Source organism: Antechinus flavipes, chromosome 2, assembly GCF_016432865.1.
Source record: "Antechinus flavipes isolate AdamAnt ecotype Samford, QLD, Australia chromosome 2, AdamAnt_v2, whole genome shotgun sequence".
Taxonomy (NCBI): Eukaryota; Metazoa; Chordata; class Mammalia; order Dasyuromorphia; family Dasyuridae; genus Antechinus; species Antechinus flavipes.
Window position 1 is genome coordinate 248,204,253 of NC_067399.1, and position 23,839 is coordinate 248,228,091.

Consider the following 23,839-nt stretch of genomic DNA (forward strand, 5'->3'; position numbering starts at 1 on the left):
ACTTCACATTTCAAAAAGCACCAACTTAAGCTTTTGCATTAAATTATTTCTGATCAAATCCAAAGATATTTATTAATTGGAACTATATAGAAATGCAATAAAATGCCCATACTGACACATTATGCCACCTTTTCTCATTCTTTTTGCCTGTATTTATTCACATGCAGCATATTCTTATCTTTTTCTTGATTTCAACATCTGGTCCACAGGTTTACATTTGGTCCACCCCATCTTTTACCCTTAAAAACTTTAGTGCACCATATTTAACTTACATCATATTACTTGATGTCTTGTGGAGGGAGGTAAGGGAGAAAATTTTGGAATATGAAGTATTATGAAAACGAATGTTGAAAACTATATATTTAGAAAGACACTAATTAGGGGCAACTAGATGGTGCAGTGGATAGGGCACCATCCCTGAAATGAGGAAGACCTGAGTTCAAATTTGATCTCAGACACTTAACACTTCTTTGTTGTGTGACTGAACAAAGCACTTCACCCCAATTGCCTAAGAAAAGAACAAATAAAAACGAATTTGTATTGAAATAGCAAAATGTTTTAAATGTTCACAGATGTTAAGATTAAGAACCTGTTAACTTAATTGCTAGCTATTATCTGAAGTTACATATTAGTAAGGCTGTATATATTTAGAAAATACTATTGAAAAAAATTTATAAAGAAAAAAAATTAATTCACCTATTGATCACCTTTTGAAAGCCTGGTCTTATAGCTCCTTGATCTTAAATTCAATGACTTCCATGTTCAGTCTGTTCCATCAATTCACCAATTTATACCATATACCTCATAGTCAGAATAAGGTCCACTTTAAAGATATGCAATGGAGTCTTCTGTCTTGTTCCAGTTATGTGATCCTATCATTCCTTCATTCTTTTAGGCCTGACCCTGGCTCTAATTACCTATCTTTTGATTCTTTCCTGTTCTCCTATTCCACTATCTCCTATCTGGCTTTATTTTCCTCCCTATCTAGTCTGGGCTCCATTGCATGAATTCATATCAGTCCTTTAAAACTGAATTAAAGGGTCATTTTTTTATGAAGCCCTCCTTAATTCTCTAGCACACATACACACTATCCCTCATTGGTGACAACCCTTCTCTGTGAACTCACATAGCTCTTTGATAAACTCAAAAGCACTTAGCAGGTGATGTATATTAAAGTTACAACTTTAGCCTATTCCCTACTATGCTATAAGCTGTAGAAAGGTCTGGATCTTATCTAACCTTTATAGTTATTCTAGGTCCTGCATATTGTATAAGGTAAGGTTCTTAATTTTAAATGAATAATTTCAGATAATAGCTAGCAACTAAGTTAAGGGGTCCTTAATCTTAACATCTGTGAATATATAAAACATTTTGCTATTTCAGTAGAATTCGTTTTTGTTTGTTCTTTTCTTAGGCAATTGGGGTGAAGTGATTTGCCCAGAGTCATACAACAAGGAAGTGTTAAGGTCAAATTTGAACTCAGGTCTTCCGATTTCAGGGATGGTGCCCTATCCACTGTACCACCTAGCTGCCCTCAATTAGTTTCTTTCTAAGCCTGTGTATTTTATTTTATGCCTTTAAAACCACCATTCTAAGAGAGTCCCATAAGTTTTACTAGACTGCCAAAGGAATTCATAATCTCAAAAAAGGGCCACCATGGCCTTCAATCCTATTATCTCTGACCCTGGGTTGTTTAGCCTTGTTGGGAAAAGTCACTCAGCTGTGCTGTACCCACTAGAATCAGAAAATTTGGGAGCAGATTCTAGATATGGTACTACCTTTGTTACACTGGAGGAAATGGCTTTATTTCTCTGGGTCTCAGTTTTTTCACATATAAAATGAAGTCACTGGATTATATAAAGTCCCTTCTAGCTCAGAATCTCTTAATTCTACAAAGCTTCTCCCTGATTTGTTATTTACATCCTCAGCAAAACCTTGCTTTTTGAAAGTTGCCACCTTGTGGCTGATGAAATAACATTTTTTAAAGTATATCTACCTTTTTAGAAATACAGTAATATCTAATTTGAATTTGTTAAGGAAGGTCGATTTGAATTATGAATAGTCTGAAATATAACAAGTGATTTAGGTCCCAGTTTTCTCATCTATAAAATGAACTAGTTGGAAAAAATAGCCTTCTAGGTCCCTTTCGTTCTATGATCCTATGATGTTAGCATTTACATATCACTTAAAAGTTTGGCAAAAGGCTTTACATACATTATTTTATTTTTTTTCTTCATTTTTTCTTCTCTACCATGAAGAAAGTACATGTATTGTTAACCCTATTTTATAGAGGAGAAAACAGACTCAGAAAAGTTAAATAACTTGCTTAAGGGATTATAAAGATAGTAAATGGCAATAAGGGTTCAAACCTGGGTCTCTTCTTACTCCCAATTCCAGTGTCGTTTTTACTGTATCAAGCAGACTAAAAGTTTGAACATTTATCTCCATTAAGGTAAATATGATCATTTAAAATCAAATCTTCCTTCAACCAAAGAAATATTAACTTTGGTTTGTGATATGAAAGTAGAAATACAACTTGAGTTATTTAAGATTACTCGTTGCTATTCTAAGTGTTTATTTTAGAAATGTTTCTTTTTCCGGTGGATAGAAGAGTCCATTTACTAATAGCCCGCTACTCCGCAGGAATTGAAAAAAGGGAGTCAAATGCAGCTTTAAAAAAAAATCCATGGCAGAGTTGGACAGAGTTATAGAAATCTAATCCATGCTGTTCCTTTTACAGATGGGGGAAATTTAAGGTTAGTCAAGTCAAGAGAAGGAAAGTGAACTTCTTAAAGTCACACAGATTAATAAATATTTGCAAAGCTAGAACTAGAGTCAGGTTTCCTCAATACTAGATCAATGCTCTTTCTTCTCTACAAGGAATCTTGTTTTAAGTGTAGAATCAGTGTATAAACTGGACGGAACCTTGGGATCATCTAGTTTAACAGTTCTTAACTAACATCCATGAAATGTTAAAAAAATAAAATTTAAAATGAAAAAATTGCTATTTTATAATGATTAGTTTCCTTTATAACCCCATACATTTTTAATGCATTTAAAAACATTCTGAAATGGGATCCATAGGCTTTATCAGACTAGCAAAAGAATACTTAAGCACAAAAAAAGATAAAGAACTTCTGATCCAGTCGAAATACCTCGTTTAAAGATTGGGTAACAAAACTCATTGAGAGTAAATGATTTGCCCAGTAAACTGAAACATCATATACTCCAACCACAGCAGTCTTGCATTAGGCAAATATGAGACATACTTTGAATGGTAAAAGGTGTCTGAATCTTCTTCCCTTAATTAACTCCCTAAGTGCTTTGGAAATACAAAATTAAAAGAACTTTTCTCTTGGACTCTTTCTCAGAGAATTTGTTTATGTTTTACAGGAGCTAATACGCATGGAAATAGCCTATATAACTGCCACTGAACTAAAAGACTGGCAAATGTAATAATTTTTTTTTTAGATTTGAAAGAAAAATTTTCCTCTTTCACAAAAGATTTAACACGGAACAGATTATACGTGAAGCACATACAGAATGTTTCTCTGAAAATTGAGTGCCCCACATTTTTAGACGGAAGAGGAATGCTAAATTTGATGTGCTCAAATCCGTCGCCCCACCTTCACGAAAAAAAATGACTACACCTATTTAGTCTATTTGCTGTGGTCACACAGCAGACAAAGAGCTGCAATGGAGAGAGGAGCATAATCCAGGATCGACTAGCCGATAGGGTTGCACCTAGGTCAAGAATGAGAAAACACAGGGTGTGAACCAAGGGGCGGAGAAGAGCGGAGGAGGGCGGGGGAAGCCGTTTGTAGAAAGCTGGCAGTAAAACTAAGACTGCTTTATTATTAGACAGACTACTCTGTACCACCATCAGTCCTCGGAGATCTCTCAGGGGATGCTCTCCATCCCTCAAGACATGTGGAGCCTTCAGGTCTTCCTGATGCTGGTGAGTCTAGGTTAGAGCTAGTAGTTCAGAAACTTCCCCAGAAACTGCGGAGGGGGGCGGGGGGGAAGGAAAAAGGGTAGAACTCAGAATAAGGAATTTGGATAAGCCCGAACAGAGTCAAGCTCTGGCTTAACACCAAAGGAAATCAAAATGCTTTCTTTAATCAGATAATTAGGGAAGGTTAAAACTTGGAGAGATCCTAAAAAATCTTCTGGTCCACTCCATCTCAGTTTAAAGAAATAAAAACTGGGGCTGAAGGAGAGAATGTGAATTGCAGAAGATCACAGAAGTGTAGGAGCTGAAACTGGGAACCAGATCTGGGTTCCTCTGTAGAGGACAGATGGTTTACTCAAGCATCTGCTGAAAGAGCCCCTTTTATAGATGCCACGCAATGTTATTGCTTGTATCAATTGTCTATCAATAAATCCTTGGAAAGTTTTTCATGCAGTGGATAGACTTTTAGCTAATGTTTAAATTTTTGCATCATTATTCATATAGATTATTGTAATGGGCTGAGGCTTGAGTTGATGCACTGAGATCCCAAGCACATGAGGCTAAATAGTAATTGGACCATACTCTATTAATATATAGGTTATAGGCAATAAGCATTTATTAAGTTCCTACTATGTGCCAGACACTTTTAATTGCTGATGAAGCAAAAGGAGTTTATAATCTAATCCAGAATGACAGTATAAAATAGGAATCTTAAAGGAGATGGCGGGGATACCCACTTCAGTGAGCAATTTGTGGAATCCAAATTAAGAAGACCAGTTATTGGGAAATTAAAAGTATGCTAGAAACATGTGAGTTTTCTGTAAAGGTAGTTAGTTATTGGGAAGTTGTATAGTAAAGTAAAAAAATATCCGTTTTTGGAGGAAGGGAAGCATATTGTATCCAGCTAGCACATTTCATAATTGTGAATAAATTGAGATTATATTATTTAAATTATTTCTGATTTTTAAAAGAGTACAGTTCTTAGATTGTATCTACCTACAATTTGAGAATGAAGCATGGTTATTGTTACATATATCTATCAAATTATTCATGGTAAAAATCTGGAAATAAAAATGAATAAAGGAATCAGAAAATATATACAGTTTCAGTAAAATCTAGGAAACTGATACGTGTTTACACAAGATTAAGGAGCTGCGATTGTGATTTCTTTTGTGTAGGGAAATCCTGAATATGAAAACTCTTATCAATGCAGGTCAGCACCTTTTTTTTTTTTTTTAAAGAAAGTTTTTAGTTTTAGAAAGTGGCCTAGAACACTGAGAGGATAAGTGACTTGCCCTGGGTCACACATCCAGTATATATTTGAGGTAGGCTTATTGGCTCTGAGGCCTACTCTTTATCAACTATACATCACAATGAGAGTGTTGGAAGAAAAAAGATTTTTTACATTGTATTTTACATTGATAGAATTAAGATCACTAAGTCAGTTTTTAATACTTAACTCTAAGAAATTGTTAGATAATGCTCTTTGGTTGTTACTTATCAAACAGGGTTGGGAGGAAAATACTTTGTAAAACTTAAGCATTATATAAATGAAAACTAAGACTGAAGAAATGGTTTCTGGAGAGAAAACAGGGTCATGGATATTATATTTCACTCATCTTGTTTTTTTTTTTTTTTTTTAAAGAAAGAAAGATGTCAATGTTTTGCCATTTCCTGTTTTACAGAATGAAATGGGACTTTTTATTTTTTGGGAAGAGATATCTTCTTTGATCTTGGTGGCCAGGAATTTAGGCTATATTCATGGCCCAAATCAATCCCATCAAAAGAATTTTCATGCTTCCTTTTTGCAAAGTTCTACAATTTCATCAATATGTTACTTTCACCCTTACACATTTATGCTTTAGTGAAAGTCTTCATGACTTGTAGTGCCAACCCTCTTCCTAAATCTTCAACTTGTAGTTTCAAGAACTTAACCAGGTTGATTCTGTAAATATATAATCCAACTCTGGGACTATATTTGTTTTTTCCATTTTATTAAGAACTGCCAGAATTTGCCAGGTATTGAGAATCCAGGGTCAATCCATTGGAAGAGGACTTTAGAGAAAGATACCCATTTATAAAAAAAAAAAAAAAAAAAGTAATAAAAAACCCCTGAAAAGCAGGATCTATGATTAAATTGATTCAGAAAATTCTCAAAGAGCAACCTTCCTTTACAAAAGAAAGTTATTACCAGCTGTAGTTATAGAGAGTTGAATAGGGTCACTAAAATGTTTTTTGAATTGTCCATGATGTTGGATTCATTATTTTTTTTTTTTTGTCAAGGCTTTATTTCAAGTCTTCTTGACTCCAAGGACAGCATACAAACCTCAAGGACTCTTAATCAGAAAATAATTTTATTTTTAAGGCTTATATAGTAGAATTCTGTTAATAGCTAATATATTCATGGATAGGATTATGATGTAGGTTATATTTTGAAAGAAATAATTTCCCAAGCACTAAAATAAAAAAGAGCTCTAAAAGAACTTGGGATAGAGGAATATTTACAAATCTAGAAGTCAATCCACCTCTTTGCTCATAATACTTCCTGTTGCCAATTATATTGTTACTGCCTGCATGTCTTGGGCAAGGCTCTTTCTTTCTCTAGACCTCAGTTTCCTCACCTGTAAATTAATCAGGTTGGATTGGGTTATTTAAAGATTTCTCTTTATAGTAAAATCCCATGATCCACCACAGAGCAGTGTATTTTTGCAAGTGTGAAGTACTGTAATTGCTCCAACAATTGTTCTTTTTAGGGAATGAGTTAGAGTTGAATCTGATAAAAATTTAGAGCTTTTCAATTTTTTTCTGTTCCATTTACTGAAATGACTATTATATTAAAATAGTCACATATGAATTATGGAGGATCAAAACAAACAGAATTTGATTTAAATAATCAGACATTTGTTGAAATCACATTGAAGTGATTAGATATAAATAAACACTTTTAATACTGAAATAAGTTAAAATGATTTCCTTTCCTCCCCTTCATTCAGAACTAACTAGCAGCAACCTGCTTTGCTCTGAGGACTGACATGAAAAAAGATTGCTTCTTTTTGTACCTCACCATGTATTTCTTATGGCCCTTACGGTGATATCCTCTCTTAGGGCCCTATCCCAGGGGCCTCACTACTACTTGGACAATGAATGACCTCTCTTAAAGATGAAATACGTCCATTCCTGATGAAGCCTAATCCTGGATTGGATCATTTTCTATGTTAGCACCACCATTCTCATCTATGTAACAGAATTTGCCCTAGATGCTGGGTTTCCCACTTATGAATTTGCTTACTCTTTTCCTAAAATAGGATCATAGTTTTTAGAACAGAAAGAAATATTAAAGACCAGGTAGCTCAATCTCTTTATCTTGCATGTGGGACCATATGATAAGAGCTATTCTCCAGATTATACAGATTTGAAATAATAGATGTAAATTTGAAACTCAGGTCCTCAAGCTAGAAATCCAACATCCTTTCCACTGCACCCTGCTGCTTCTCTATCTTTTTTTTCCCCAAGGCAATTTGTGTTAAGTGACATGTCTGGGATCGCACAGCTAAGAAATATTAAGTATTTGAGACTGCTTTTGAATTTGGGTCCTTCTGACTTCAGGGCTAGTGTTCTATCTACTGCACCATCTAGTTGTCCCAGCCCTCCATACTTTTTTATTAAAATTTGATGAATAGGTATCCAGTTACAAAGCCCAGAATTTCCTTGATGGATTTTTGTCCTTATTTTAAACAGTTACAGGAGTTGTGATGGGAAGGGAAATCAACTATCGGTCTCTAAGGCTCCTTTTAGCTTTAAATTTCTGTAAAACACTTTAAACCAAACTAAAGACCTTGCTAAAAAGAGAGGCTTGGGAAGAGACTTGGAGAACTGGATGAGTTCACTCTCATTTTAACCTGAGTAGCCAACATAAAAGCAAATTCTATTTAGCTAATTAGTTTTAATTTCATGAAAATGAAACTGACATGCTAATAGAATCTTGTCTTTCCATTTGGATAAGAACATTGATCAGACTTGGAAAATTGATTCAGGCCAGTCTTCAATCTTCTTAAAAATATTCATTGAAAATTATATATGATTGAGGATATAAGTCATGGAGAAAATGAGATGCATTTATGGAATGCTAATATCTCATATTTACATTGCTAAAAACTGCAGTTAAAACTGTTTCTCCATCTTAATGGTGAGAGATCAGTAGCAGATACAAAATTAGCATAATTTTTATTGGTCTTTGGAATATTTCTTTAGAAAAGAACTTTGATTTCTTTAATTGGTGTTTACAGCAATCTTTTCCTATACTCCCCACCTCCATTGCATCATTGTAATAAAATGGTGACTGAGTTCTTGAGGAAGGAAGAAAGGAAAGAAGATGGGAAGGGAGGGAAGAAGGAAGGAGAAGGAAGGAGGGAGAGAGAAAAAAGAGGAAGAGAGGAAGCAGAGAATTTATTAAGAATCTACTAGGTATCAGGCATTGTGCCAAGCCCTTTACAAATGTTGTTTCATTTGGTTGCTTTAACAATCCCTAGAAATTGGTACTATTCTTATGCCCATTTTATATAGTTAATGAAATTGAGATAGGCAGACAGATTTTATAAGAGCTGCCCAGGATCACAAAGCTAATACATATCTGAAGTTAGATTTGAATTCAGATTTTCCTCCAGCCCTTTACTCTTGGATCTGGATCATGTTTATACTATTGATTTTCTACAAGTCTTCATTGCAGAGTGGCAACTCAAAGAATATTTATGATTATATTAATGTTTTAATAAAGAGCTTTGTCATTATCTTTATCTATAAGGAAACTTCTCAACATTTTCTGCTAAGTGACCTTTGGATTTAAAAATTACTGCTTGATATATTAAAAAAACAAAACCCAGCCCGATGGTACAAAATACCATTTCCTTTGATAGAATAACTAGAGACAAGTATAAGATTCTTTAGCAAAATCCTAATATAGCCTTTGTTTTGCTACTGTCTTGTTCTCTACCTCTTTATATTTATTTTTTGTTAATTAGTATATGCTTAATATTTTTTTTATTCTAATTTAGAAAGTTAATTTACTGCAATTTTGTTTACTTTAGTGTATATTAAAATTTTCTTATATGAAAGAGAGAGATAGAGATAGCAAGATGATTTGGAGGAGCAGGAGGGTTCAAGTAAGATATGGTTCCAAGAATTATGATTCCTGATAGCATAGAAGAGAACCAGTCATAAACTAAAGAGAAAATTAACCTTGGAAGTTTGGACTCAAGCTTCAGAATGAAGTAGGGCCAGAGAGCTCAATTGAGTTCCCTATATGCTCCAGAAAGAACAGATCATGGGGCTGGAGCTTATTACTTGTGTAATTACCTGTGTATAGGCATTAGAAGCCATAGGTTTTATATATTGACCCTATTTTTGGATTTTGCTTCCTGTGAACATATTGGTATCCCAACTTCTATTTTTCCTTCACTGTAGCTTCTTATATGGTATCTAACTTGTTGTGGGGATGTGTTTAGGTAGATGTTATCCCTGTCATCCTTTATAGTTGCAAGTACTATTGATTGAATTTATAGAAAACCCAGCAAATGATTTACTATTAAAAAATTATGTTAGGTATACTTCATCCCTGGTCGGGTATTTGTCAATGCAATATTTTAATCCATGACACAAAAATCCAAATACTCACTTTGCAAATGAATTTTTGTCTTCTACGTCCCCTGTTTTCAAAAGGTCAAGATGCGAAAAATGCAGTTTATGTGACTGTGGTATTCAAGTTCCTGCTGAAGACATCATAATCATAGACAATTATTTAATTTCCTTCTGGCAGTTTCTTTGGTGCTCTTATGAATCAGTCTCTTATTTTTTGAGTTAGATATATAGTTACCTCAGTACACCTGAATAGGAATCATCAAAATTTACTACTTTTCTCTTTTTCTCTGACCTTCCCTGAATGATCTCTCTTCTAAATGTCTTTGTGGCTGTATTGTGACCCGTCCAGCAGGTCATCAAAATGTGGGTCTCGAGGTGGACATTGCCTGTAAGGCTAATGCCTGAAAAGGGATGGGGTTAGAAATGAGGAGGGAGACGAGCTGAGGTGGAGCAAAGTCTCAGTTTATTGAATGAAGAGGGTCTAGTTTTATATGATTTCTGGGTGGGGGGTTGCAATGTAAAGAGAAGAATGTCAGACCACAGGTGTGGTTGACATCCTGGGGCATACTCGTTATCTAATTCCTGGGCGGATAGGGCCAATTTCCTGGGACACACATTATCTTGTCTCAGGAATTTAGGATGTATTGTTTGTTCACAATAAGGTCTTAGCTCAGAGTTTACGTGCAGGTAGTCACGTTCTTCCTGTCTCCAAGGACATGGTTTCTGGCATGTCCCCCTTTTTTATTTATATATGGGTGGGAGGCCTGTCTTAGGCTATGTGGCCGGTGTCCATATTCAGTACCCAAATAATCCGACCTTAAAGGCCAGAAAAAAAGGGCAGGACCCCTGTCTTAGGCTATGTGGGCGGCATCCGTCCCAGCACCCCAGCATCAAACTTCCGGGGTGTGCTTCTGGAGAACGGGCCCACAATAATCCCATCATTGGGTGTTCCTGCAGCCAGAGGGTATGATGTTCCTGAAATATGGGGCCACAATAATCCCGTCATTGGCTCACCCACAGCCGGCACAGGGGGACTTCGACCGAGTCCACCATCTGCGATACCAGGGGTCATTCATAACCATGGTAGAAAATTGTAAAGCTGCACCAGGCTCGTTGATGTTGAGGTTTTAACAAAATAAGGGATTCTAAAACTAAAGCATCCAAATTCAATCTGAACTAGTGAGATAGGGGGTGGGGCAAAAGTGCTTAAGGCAAAGTGAATAGGAGCTAGGCGTTCCCATTCTTTCAGGTATTTTGAAAAAATATATACCAGTTTCCCAATGTTCTATCTCTTCCCCCCCCCCTTTTTTTTTTTTCGGAAAGGAATTATCAAATGACCATTGCCCATATAAATCCCAAGAGTGAATCAAAATCCCTATAAATAACAGACTAGTACAGTAGCATTTCCTAAAAATCCCTCAAACATAACAGCAACACAGTGTTAACAAATCCCATCCCAAATCTTAAGCACACAGTAATAGATGATCCAGGCAAGGTTTAACAGTCATTCATCAACCATTCCCAAAGTCCCTTATATTAGTCCAAAGTACACTCGATGCAGGGTCCAGTCCATGGTCTCATGTACAAACTGCTGCTTCAGGCTGTGAAGTGATAGGAGGCTCTCATTCCATGCAGAGTGGGTGTGTGCCATGGTGACAATCAAAGCTGATCAAAGCTGATCCAGGTTCCAGAAGCAAGCCAATATCTGTAATTTGACCAAAATCTAGAGCAAAAACACAAATCTAGTAAATAAAGATTAGATCAGTCTCAGATAGACTCAGTTCATCAGGTTGCTGCAAAACATGAGGAGGCCAAAATAAATTGGCCAGCAGTTTCCTATGTGAAGAGATGAGTTTGCTTTACAAACCAAGCAAATGGCTGCAGTCTTACAGACCTCTGTTAATTGTCCACTTATCATGTAGAAACCTTAAAGGAACAAAACACAAATATCCAGTAACAGACAGATGACTAGGCGAAATACTTAGTTGCCCAAGCATTTAGGATGCAATGATTACATATAACCAGATTGAAAATAGCAAGTCATAACATAATTGAATTGCATTAACAGTTTCTATTGACCATTTCTCTGATCAGAGAGATCAGTTACAAAAGAAAAAATGAAAGAACATAACTATAACATAACATAAGCAGTTGAGTTTTAACTGCTTATCAATTGTCCCAGTAACTGTCAGAGGGTGGAGCTTTAGAACTCCCAAATAGCATTAACTAATTAACTCTAAGCCAAAAACTTTTACCTCCAATAACAGATGTCAATAATCAAATTTCTGATAAATCTTAAACAATTATTTATCATATCCTTATAAGTCATGACAGAAAGAAATTGTCTCAGTAAGTTCACAACTTAGAACAATTATCATATCTGGGTAGATGTTACATAAGTGAACATTATACATACAAATCATTTTGCTTTTATAATACCCAATACATAGAAAACCATCCCAAACTGCATATTGTCCATAACAGAAACATCTTCAAAAGGACAAGGAAAAAACTATTATGTTCAGAGGTCCTTTCAATAACCTCAGGATGACCCAATACAATCAATTTAAACTTATACAAAACACCCAATTCCACATAAAAGAATTCAAGGTTTTTTTAACATAGCAATTAAACTTTTAGAAATATTCGTACCAAAGTATGGATCACATTTATGACCATATCTCTTAACCAAGAAAACCTTTATGTATTAAAAAAAAAACCCAAATATTCAATCAATTAACCTAAAAGTAAGTATGCCCTTAAAAAAAATCAAAGTTTGCTGCACTGGCCGTAATCAGATAAGAAAAAAAAAAAACGGCAGAAATGTTGGAATCCTTACTAACTGCTAACTAATTAGAGTTGATCTAATCTTACAAGAAGATGTTTTGGGCAGAACCTGAAACAAGGTACTAAGTAGAACTACCCATAATCCCTCTCTCTGGAAGGAGCATAAATAGGCCAATGGGCCAGTCGGAGAGTGCTCGAGAGAGGAAGACGCTACAAGTCGAGATTTCACCGGAATGACATGAAGACTGGAGCTGGGGAGGCTGAAGTAAGCAGAGGCAGAGGCTGAAGGACCAGACCTTTGGATTTAAAGACATTTGGAGAGAGCTCTTGGAACCAAGCAGAGAGATAGGCCTCCAAGCTAACCGGGCTATATTGGAGATAATAAAAGATCTGAACTTTTATCACCTGGCTGCGTTTTGAGAAGAAAAAGATCACCACACAGAAACACATTCTAGAGGGGTGAGGGGAGGAGAGGATTCCACATGGCCATCCTTCCCCCACTCCTGCCCCCTAGAAAAAAACTTCCCTCAGGTTCCCCACTCGATTTTCTACATGGGGATCCTTTTCAAGATTTAGCCAATCAGTTTCCCAACATCAGGTTTCTTCCCAAATCTACCCATTTCCAACTTTCTCTTTCTCCCTGGCTACATATTTGAACAATCTCCTTAAAGAACTTTCCTATCAGATGCTCCTGATGCTACTGTAAAGTAGCAGAAGACAGTGGAGGTGGATGGCTCCCTCCCCCACCTCTTCACTTACTCCCAAAAATCTTTCTTTCACCTTCCTAAAACCATGCAAACCTCTAATTTCCCTACAAATCAGTCCTTCCTAAATCACCTGCATTCGTCTTTCCTTTTCCCTTCAAAAACCTGTAAGATTCACACTATAGTGAATAATCCAAACCTCCACAAAACCCACACTGTCCAGCAGAACTGGAATTTACAGTATAATTATGTTAACAAATAACTCAATATATTTCAAAAGGTAACAAACTGAATCAAACTAATACAGCTGTTTTTTAAAAGTTTTTTCTTCTACCACATTTCTTCTAACAGCTATTAGCATCTTATCTCCAGAGCTTTTTATTGCCCAGGCCAGGCTAAGCTTGAATTTTATTGCTCATTACTCTAGTAGGCTTTGTTTTGAGGGGAAAAAAAACCTTTTCTGTCCGTTTAAAATAGCTAAATTCTGTGTACTTACAAAGTTAGTACAACAGGTTAAAAGTTTTAAAATCACAAGCAAATTTTCAAACAACCAATTTCCAAATTTCTTAATCATTGTTCTTAAAACTTAACAAAGCTTTTAAATCAGCAAAAACAGACTAGGGGCTGTTTCCAGGACCTCCACCCTCAGAGAGAAGTTTGTTTCACCTTTTCCCATTTCAGAATCCAAAGGGGTTTCTGTGAACTTCCAAGCCCATTTAGTGCTTTTCTCTGCCTTCACAGAGAATGTCTAGATATTCCATTCAAACTTCTTTCCTTTAAATGTTAGCACACTGCTATATATTAACTTTCCAAACTTTCAAATCCCTTTCAATCTATTTTTTCATTTCCTTTTTTTTTTTTTTTTAATTTCTTCCTTTCTCTCCCTTTTCTCCCTTCTTCTCACAGGCTGCTGCAGTCAGCCAGAGACAGAGAAAGATTTTTCAAACTTCTTGATATTTTCTAAGCCTGCAACACAGAGGCTGAATCCTTATCTCTTACAAGCTTACTAATTTTTAACACAGACACACACAGATAAACATGGAGCTCCATTTTATTAAGCACAGTTGCAACGTCATTTTTAAAAATTTTTCCAACCAATAAAACAGACAAATCACACAGAACATAGAACACACATCACACAGACTACACAGTTACAACACTAAACAAACATATAACACATAACATATACCCAGAGGATATTTTCCAGCGTCCCAGAAAATATCCATCTCAGAATTTTTAAACCCGTCGGTATTTATTCTGAGACCACAGGTTGCTAGCAACAGAACAGACCAGAACCAGAATAACCAGAACCAAACCAGATGGTACCCCAAAAGGTACCCAGACAGACTTACTCTCCCAAATGCCGAATTGATTTCGTTGGCCTTCTGCTACTCCTTCTTCTTCCCCTGAAGCTTCTGCCTCACCTTCATCCCCACCTTCCTCCTCTGTCTCCTTTGGTGCCACTAAAGTTTTCTGGCTTTTTAACACAGGGAAGGCAAGCTGTGCAGGGGCGGGGTTTTTAATTTTTGTGAGTGAGGGGAGGTTTCTCTTATTCTTCAAGGGTCTCACCGCTTTGGGTAATTGTCTCTGATACCCTGACACAGGAGGGAGAGAGTTCTTTGTAAAGATTGTTGTAATGCCGAGAGTTCGTTCGTCATTTGTAGATATTGAGTTTGTAAGTCTAGAACTTCTCGAAGATTTTTTACTTTTTCAGTTAAGTCTTGCTTAGCTGTGGTGAGGTCAATGACCGGGGTGACAGGGGGGTTAAGTATCGGGGTGGTAAGAAGGGGCAAGCTGTGAGGAGGTGGAATATACCCTGCGGCCTCGCTTTCTAATTCAGCAACATCTGAGGCGCTAAGGGCATCCTGAGTTTCACTTTCCTTTTTCACAGGGAGTTTAGGTTCGGCGGCGGGGAAGACGGGGTATGCGAGATTGCTTTCTATGGGGGGAGTCCCTTCTTTGGGAAGTGGGGGGTAGATAGACTTGATGGAAGGGATCTCAATGATCCCTGATGGAGGTCGTGAAGACGGCTTCCCTGTTTTTTGGAGAGACTGGGTGGATGCCGCTCGGGACAAAGGGCGGAGAGAGGACTCTGCAGAAATGAGTAACTGTCGTGTACCCCCGTCAAGGGAGGCACATTCTACAATATCATTGATCAGATTCCAATAGGAAAGAACATGAGTGGGTACGGATTCGGGCCCTTCGGTTTTCAATTTGTTATTAAGATCTCGTCCCACCTTTTGCCACTTAGCAGGGTGGATTTCAGGGCTGTTGACAATGAACCAGGGACAGACATCATCAATGAAAAGGAAAAACCGAACAAGATCCTTTTTCTTAATTTTTACTCCTCTTTCTCTAAGGCTACTCTGAAGGTCCTTAATAAAGGCCTGTTCTTTAGATAAGTTAGTCCCCATGAATGCGGCAGATGATCACTCACCTTTCAGTTGCGGGGCTCTCTGTGGAGCGGTCTGTTGCGGGGCTCTCCGTGGAGCGGTCTCGTAGCGGGTCCGGATGAAATTCTTCTTAATCTGCCGGGCAGATGTCCAGTCTCGGGGCCCCACGTTTGGGCGCCAAATGACCCATCCAGCAGGTCATCAAAATGTGGGTCTCGAGGTGGACATTGCCTGTAAGGCTAATGCCTGAAAAGGGATGGGGTTAGAAATGAGGAGGGAGACGAGCTGAGGTGGAGCAAAGTCTCAGTTTATTGAATGAAGAGGGTCTAGTTTTATATGATTTCTGTGTGGGGGGTTGCAATGTAAAGAGAAGAATGTCAGACCACAGGTGTGGCTGACATCCTGGGGCATACTCGTTATCTAGTTCCTGGGCAGATAGGGCCAATTTCCTGGGACACACATTATCTTGTCTCAGGAATTTAGGATGTATTGTTTGTTCATGATAAGGTCTTAGCTCAGAGTTTACGCGCAGGTAGTCACGTTGTTCCTGTCTCCAAGGACATGGTTTCTGGCAGTACTGTATCATTTTTTGGAGGACAAGCAACTTCTTGCTACTTATACTATTTAACCCCCTCTTGTTGAGGAACTGCCTCATATTCTTTCCCCTTTTTATAGCTTTATTTATACTGCTATCATTTTCCTACCCTTTCTCCTCTGTGTATCCTTATTTTTCTACTCTCCAATATCTTGCTACAAGGGAGCAAGACAAGTTTTTGTTAGACCAATAAGAATGAAAGAAAGGTTTGTTGACATTCTAGGATGTGTATCAAAGGCACATTACCATGCTGTCTTGTATTGGCCCTTTTATGAATTGAATCCAGGCCCTCCATAGCCTATGCTTGGTATCTTCATCGACTCCTATGTACTTAATTATCATATTGATGCAGATGAATATCAGATCCATATATCCAGTCTTTCTCGTAATCTCCAGCTCCCTATGTATGAACAACTGTCTATTAGACATCCTGTCCTGTTAACCTCTCAAATTCAATGCTTCCAAAACTGAAAACTTCCATTTCTCTTGAGGGCATAACCATTCTTCCAGTCACCCAGGTCTGAAACCTCCATTCCTCATTCCTCATTCCATAGATATGATTAGTCACAAGTCTTGTTATCTATACCCATAACATCTCTCAATCTGTCCCTTTCTCTCTTTTCATATAGTTAATACCCTAATTCAGTCTCTTATCACTGTCACTGAACTATTGCAACAGCCTTCCAATATTTCTCCCTGTCTCAATCCATCCTGCGCACAGTTTCCAAACTGATTTTCCTAAAAGGCAGGTCTGACCATGTTACTTATATCACCCCTAGAATAAAATATCAACTCTTCTGTTGGACATTCATAACTCTGTATAACCTGGTTTGAACATACTTTCCATCTTTATTATATATCACTTCCCTTCAAGTACTTCACAATTCAACCAAATTGGCCTTCCTGTTTTTCATATATAACACTTTATCTCCCACCTCTTTGCTTTTGCTATTCCTCATGCTTATAATTCTGTCTCTTTTCACTTCAGTCTCTTAGAATCTCTAGTTTCATTCAAGACTAAACTCAAGCATCATCTTTTTACTAACTGTCCTTCCACAGCTGCCAATGAATCCACCCTATTACTTTTTATCTATTTTGTATTTATTTTTACATGCCTATAGATATATGTTTGCCTCTCTGAATAAAATGTAAATTCCTTGAAGGTAGGAAATGTTTTGTTTTGTCTTTATAGTCCAAGCACTTAGGCGTATCTGACCCATAGTGGATGCTTAATAAATTCTTGATTAATTAAGTAGTGATACAAAGAATTTAGCTCTTCAACTCTGATGTTGCTTCTGTTTTCTCTAAGGAGAAGAATCATCTGTGGAGTTGAAAGTACAGAAAAAATGGTTAATAGTGAATTGGTACCCACAATAAAATAAGTATATTCCTCATACCCAAATGAGTTACCTCCTATTGTAATAATAATAAACTAATGTTTAATAGGACCTTGAGGTTTGTGAAGCATTAAACTCACATTCTCTCATGATGTTACTATAATGTAACAAGGTATGGACTATTATCCCATTTTAAGATGAATACTAAATAACCTCTCCAGTGTCATATGGCTAATAAGTATCTAAGACAATTATCTTTAGTATAAGTCTAGTATTCTACCTCTTATATCATCTCTTTTCTACTGAAAGAACTGATAGGTGTGATGGCTAAGAAACTGATAGTGGTCTTTGCAAAATTTTAGAAAGTGGGATAGGTTGGAAACCTAGGATTGCAGCAGGGTAAGGATCCCAGGTTTTAATAAAAGTAAAGAGCTTCAACAGTGTAGATAACTCATTTATGAGTTCAGTTTTGATTTGGGGCCAAATTCTAGGATAGTAGAGATCACCAAAAGCCAACATATCTTCATTAAGAATAAGTCATGTGAAAATATTTTTAAAAAATAAGGTTATTAAACTGGTAGGGGAGTATTTTAGATATATTTGAACTTGGTTTAGCAAATTGTTCAACAAAGTTTCTCATGCTACTCTGGTAGAAAAGATGAAATGTAGGATAGACAACAGTGCAGTTAGGTGAATTCTGAACTGATTGGACTCCTCCACTTCCAGCCAAATAGTCAAAATAGTTATGAATCTTTGGAAGGAGGTCTCCAGGGAAGTATCCAAAGGATCTGTGTTTGACTTTTTGCATTTTACAATTTAATTTTATTTGGTTTACCAAAAGGCATTTATAGAATGGTAATTAAGTTTGCAAAGGAACAAAGCTAAAGGATTTAGATGCAAAAAGGCTAGAACTTAGGGCCATATTTAATATGATAAATTTTAATAAGCATACAGGTAAAGTCTTATACTTGGTTTTAGAACACAAGTTTTGCAAAAATAAGATAGAAGAAGCACAGTAAGATGTAATTGTCTGATAAAAGATAGGGAGTTTTTAATGGATTATAAACTTAATGTAGGTCAGCCATGTGACATGTCAATCAAGAAAGGTAATTATAATGCTAGGTTAAGAGAAATGTAATTTCTAGGATTAGGGGAGTAAAAATCTTGTCATCATTGACGGATGTGTCAGAAAGTTCCAGTTGATGGCAACCAGGATAGTGAAACAGCTTGGATTTATGCCCTATGGGTAATAGCTGAAGGAAGTGGAATGTTTAGGTTAAATGAGAGAAGATATATGAGAAAACATATAGATATTTCTTAAGTAATTTAAGAGATTTATTTTTCTGCTTATTCCCAGAGGGTAGAACTAGGTAAAAATCACAAAGCAATAGATTTAGACTTGCTGCAAGGAAAAACTTCCTCATAAAGTAATATCCAAGAGTAGAATGGGCTGCCTAAGAAAGTAATTAGTTCTCCCTCAATGAAGATTTTTAAAGCAAAAACTGGATGACTGTATTGGTCAGGGTATAGGGAGATTCTTATTTATATATGGATTGGACCAACTGACTTTTGAGGATTTTTAAAATAACTTTGAGATTCTTTGATGTTCTTTTTTGTTGTTTAAGTTCATTTGACCATTTCAGAAGTTCATTTGGAATGACATTCTGGGATTCCCTTAAAATGCTTCTGGCCCCCATTTACCAGATGAAATTGAATTATGAATGAGGACTTTTTTTGTATTTTTTTTTAATTTCTAGGAGAAAATATCAGGTAGAAACTAGATTGTCTATAGATTTTTCATTTTTCAAACTTACTTTCTTTTAAAAATTGAATAGATTAAAATTACACTGATTGAATGACTAGAAAATGGCAGATTCTGACAAAGAACAGTGGAAAGGATGAAACTGCTATAGTAATATTTTCAGTGCTGTTGTACAATAGAGAGGTACCTGGAGAAAATGGATTTTGGAAAGCCTTTTCCACCTTAATCAAAACTGTTAGAAAAATCTATTGAATGGAATCTTTTTTTAAAAAAAACATACTGCCTACAATTTGTGAGAGAATATAGTAAAAGCAGATTTATTTTGGCAAATGTAACTGGATTTCTAAGCTTCTTGAATCCATGAATTTACCATATTTTTGGCCAAGAATATCCCAAAATGCTGTCATAAAGAGTTGGACACTGTTGAAACAACTGAACAACAAAGTTTTAAGCTATTCCACTTAACATTTATAAGACTCTGGATTTAGAACTGAGACTTTAGACATCATCATCTCCAATCCCTTCGTTTTACCAAGCAGGAAAATGAGGGTTTTGAGAAGTTAAGTGATATATAGTTAATATCTCTGAGATAGGATTTGAATCTAATATTCTGTTATATCATATAGCTTCTTTTTTATGTGAATCTACTATGTTGATCATTAGTGTCTAAATAAAATTATTAATTAAAAAAAGAAGTGAAATATTTAACATTAAAAACTACTAACAAGATTCAAGTTATAAAATCCTTTAAATTTTTTTTATTTTACTATACTATTTTAGTATTTAGTACTATTTTATTATTATTCATTTTGATATTGGTTTCCACAAGCCTGCAACTTAAAAAAATCATTAATGATCTGAAAATTATTTTAGATAAAAATATTAATAATTTAATTGCCTTAAATGTTTATTATATCTAATCTTAGTAGAGATAAAATAATCTCTCTTTATGAGTGTTAAATAACCAATTTGAAAATCACATCGAAGGTTGAGCATCACAAGTGTCCAGGATCACAAAAAGATATTGTTCCTTTCAGTATATATAACATTTCTCATCAGAGTGTAATCATTGCCCAAATTTATCTGATAGTATCTTGTTTATTTGCAAAAAATTGACTTTCCCTCCTTTTCATTTCAAATATCTATGGAAATAATTGTTTTAGCTTCCATATTGCAAAAACAAGTTGTAATTATATAATAAACATTATCAATACACAATAAAATAATACAATGGATACAGGTATTTATTGATTAAAATTGTTATATACTTATCACAGTGATAGAATTTTACTTAAAGGAGATTATTTCACTTTAAATTTACTTTATCTTCAAATTGATTATTTAACATTTATGAGGAGAAATTATTTCATTCTGTTGAGATCAGATAGGATAAAAATTTTTGGCAATTTATTTATTGATAATGTCTTATTATCTAAAATAATTTTAAAGTTACAATGATTTTTTAAAGGTGTCAGCTTGGGGGAAGCATATTATTATACTTACCAAAATGAATAACAATAAAAAAGTAAAATAGTACTTTGAATTTTTAAAAAAGATTTTATAACTTTAAATTTATGCATATATTCAGTTTGTAATCAAATTGATAATGAGTCATCCATTTCATGACACTTAATAAAGATAGTGACAATGTAACTTAACTCAAAATTGGCTTCATTTGCAGATAACATAACATATAATTTCTACACAGCATTCCCTTTTAGTGTATTTGCTGTGTGAAGTTTGCTTTTGTTGATGATGAGTTGAACTTTGGTTTCACTGAAAAAACTGGATGTTTTTATGCAGAAGTATATCAAAAATGTAAAAAAATTTGGCCATTACTTTTCCTATTTTCATCTCAGCCTCACTCCAATTCTACAATGGAATGTACCTCATTAGTTTGAAAAATTCTGTCATAGTGTTACTTTTGAATATGAGGGTAATAATATAAAAATATAATACTTAATTAGTACCCACTATATAATACAAACCCATTTTATATATGCCTTAACTGCGTTTGTTTTGTGATAACTGTATAATAGATGAGATAGGAAAGGTAAAGAGAAGAAAAAAGTGCTATAATTCATAAATTCCAAGGGAATCAAGAAAAATGAAATTTGAATCAAAAGATTACTGAATTTGTAGATTGTGGGTCATTGGTAATATTAAATATAATAGTTTTAGTATCATGCTAAGGGAAGAAGCCTAATAGGTTATAAAAAGTGGGTAGATCAAAAATAACACCATCAAATACAAATTATTTTTAATTAAACCATAGTTTAAAAAATAATAAAAATTCAACTAATTAAATTTTCTCAATAAGTTAAAGTTAATATCACTTTTCATCAATCAATACCTTATTCATTTCCCTTCCTCCTCCTCTTCCTTTTCCTCCTCCTCTTCTTCTTTCTTCCCTTTTTGTATGTTCTTAGTGCATGCTCAATTCTGATTCTGCTAGTTTTCACTTTGTGTAATTTCATAGACTTCTTTCCAGATTTTTTTTATTCCTCATAATATAATAATTGAATTATAGTATTTTATTACATTATCCTTTTGCCGGACATTCATATCATTTATATTGCTTCCAGTTTTGTTTTGTTTTGGGAGGTTTATTTGAAGCAGCATGTGATATGAATGATGGCATATAATATGGATGCTATAAAAATATTTGAGCACATAGGCCTTTCCTTCCTTCCTTTTTTCCCTTTCCTTCCTTTCTTCCTTCCATCGAACATTCCTTCTTTGTTTCTCTCTTTCTTTCTTTTTGACTTTGATGATACTTAAGTATAATTTCAACAGGGAGATTATTGGGTCAAAATGTATGATCCTGGGAAAGTGACAATCCTTCTGGACCTTAGTTTCCTCATGTGCAAATTGGAGGTAATTATAGTACCTACCTGCCAGAATTGTTGTAAGGATCATATCAAATAATACATGTAAAGGGCTTAGGAAACCCTAAAGTGCCATATAAAATGTTAGTTATTATTAATTCAATTGAATTCAATAAATATTTATTATAACTAAGGTACTATTTTTTGGATTGTAATACCTAGATGGTATGTGGGTAATTACTTCATTGGTAGAAGGAAGAAAGGAAATAAGCATTTATTAAGCACCTACAATGTGCCAGTCATTGTGCTAAATGCTTTATAAATATCTCCTTTGATCCTCATAGCAATCTTGGGTGATAGGTGCTATTATTATTCCCATTTTATAATTGAGAAAAATGAAGTGGACAGATTAAAGTGACTTGCACAGAGTTATATCACTATTAAGTGTCTGAGGCCAAAATTGAACTCGCATTTTTCTAACTGTAGGATTACAATCCCCTTTTCAAGTTTTTTTAGGGATTCCATTCAATATGCTAGAAGCCTAGTTTTGATTCTCTTAATAATCCCGTATACCACTCAGTTTTTATACTTGTCTCCAGTTATAGTTACATAATTAGGCTAGTATCCTCACAAGCAAAATTATATGTTAGACCTATCTCTGTTCTTCTTTAGTTTACTTGTCATTTTGATTTTTCTGAGATTATAATATTACTTGATTTGAAAACATATAGCATTGATGTAAGAATATGTAAGGAGATGGATTTTTACAATAGCAAGCACTGTTTGGAATTACTGAAAGAAGGAAGGAAGGGAGATAGAAGAGGAAACTGAGGCCTAGAAAAAGAAAGTGACTTTATTACTATTTCTTATCAATTTCAGCAAAGTTAAATTTTTTTTTATTTTTCTATAAGAAGTATGTTAAAAAACTAAAACTTTAGTTTGGTTCTTAGAACTACTAGCATTAATCAAAAAGGAGTAATGTGAATTTGCTGATATTTGAGACTTTAGAATCCCACTCAAGGCATTTGAAATTTTTTCTCCTTATGGAAAGGACAGAAATAGAGCATATGGTTGGAAAAATTTATAATGAATTATGACATAACAAATAGATTCTACTAGTTTTTGTCTTTAATGAATTTATATCAGAATCATATTTATTTAGCCTTTAACTATGGTTCACATTTCTATAGCAATTTTAAGAACTATAAAACTGTTTCTTCACAACAATTCTCTGAGGCAAAGCAAATGTAATTGTCCCCATTTTACAGATGAGGATTCAACTCAGAGATTGAACAATTTCCTTACAATCAAACAGCTACTGGTAGCTAGTTGGTTTAGTGGCTAGAAATCTGGGCCTGGAGTCAGCTTCAAACATTTCCTAATTCAGTGACCCTGGGCAGGCACTTTACCTTTGCTTTCATCTACTGGAGATAGAGATAGCTCTCCACTTCCACATATTTGCCAAGAAAACCCCTAGACAATATAGTCATGGGATCATGAAGAATTGGGCTGAACTGAGCAATACATTAATCAATTTTAGAGCAGCTAGTAGGCTCAATGGATAGAATGCTGGGTATGGAATAAGAAAGATTCATTTTACTGAGTTCAAATGTAGCCTCAAATACTTCCTAGTTATATGAACTTGTTCGCTTAATCCTTTTTGCCTCAGTTGCTCATCTGTAAACTGAGCTGGAGAAAGAAATGGCAAATCACTCTAGTATTTCTGCCAAGAAAATCCCAAAATAGGGTCCTGAAGAGTTAGACATGACTGAAAAAAATGGAACAACAAATAGCCAACCCAAACAAGAACCCAAACATGTATCTTTTCCATCACAAGCCATCTTGTG

General features: G+C 35.2%; 1 protein-coding gene across 1 annotated transcript in view; it reads left to right on the forward strand.

Annotated features, from left to right (window-relative positions):
• The first annotated feature begins 3,872 nt into the window (after positions 1-3,872).
• Positions 3,873-23,839, forward strand: part of CDH26 (cadherin 26) — a 66,204-nt gene continuing 46,237 nt past the window's right edge. The window contains exon 1 of the mRNA XM_051976682.1: positions 3,873-3,958. Within this exon, the coding sequence (XP_051832642.1) occupies positions 3,908-3,958 (51 nt within the window). The 5' untranslated portion in view covers positions 3,873-3,907. The remainder of the gene's footprint in view (positions 3,959-23,839) is intronic.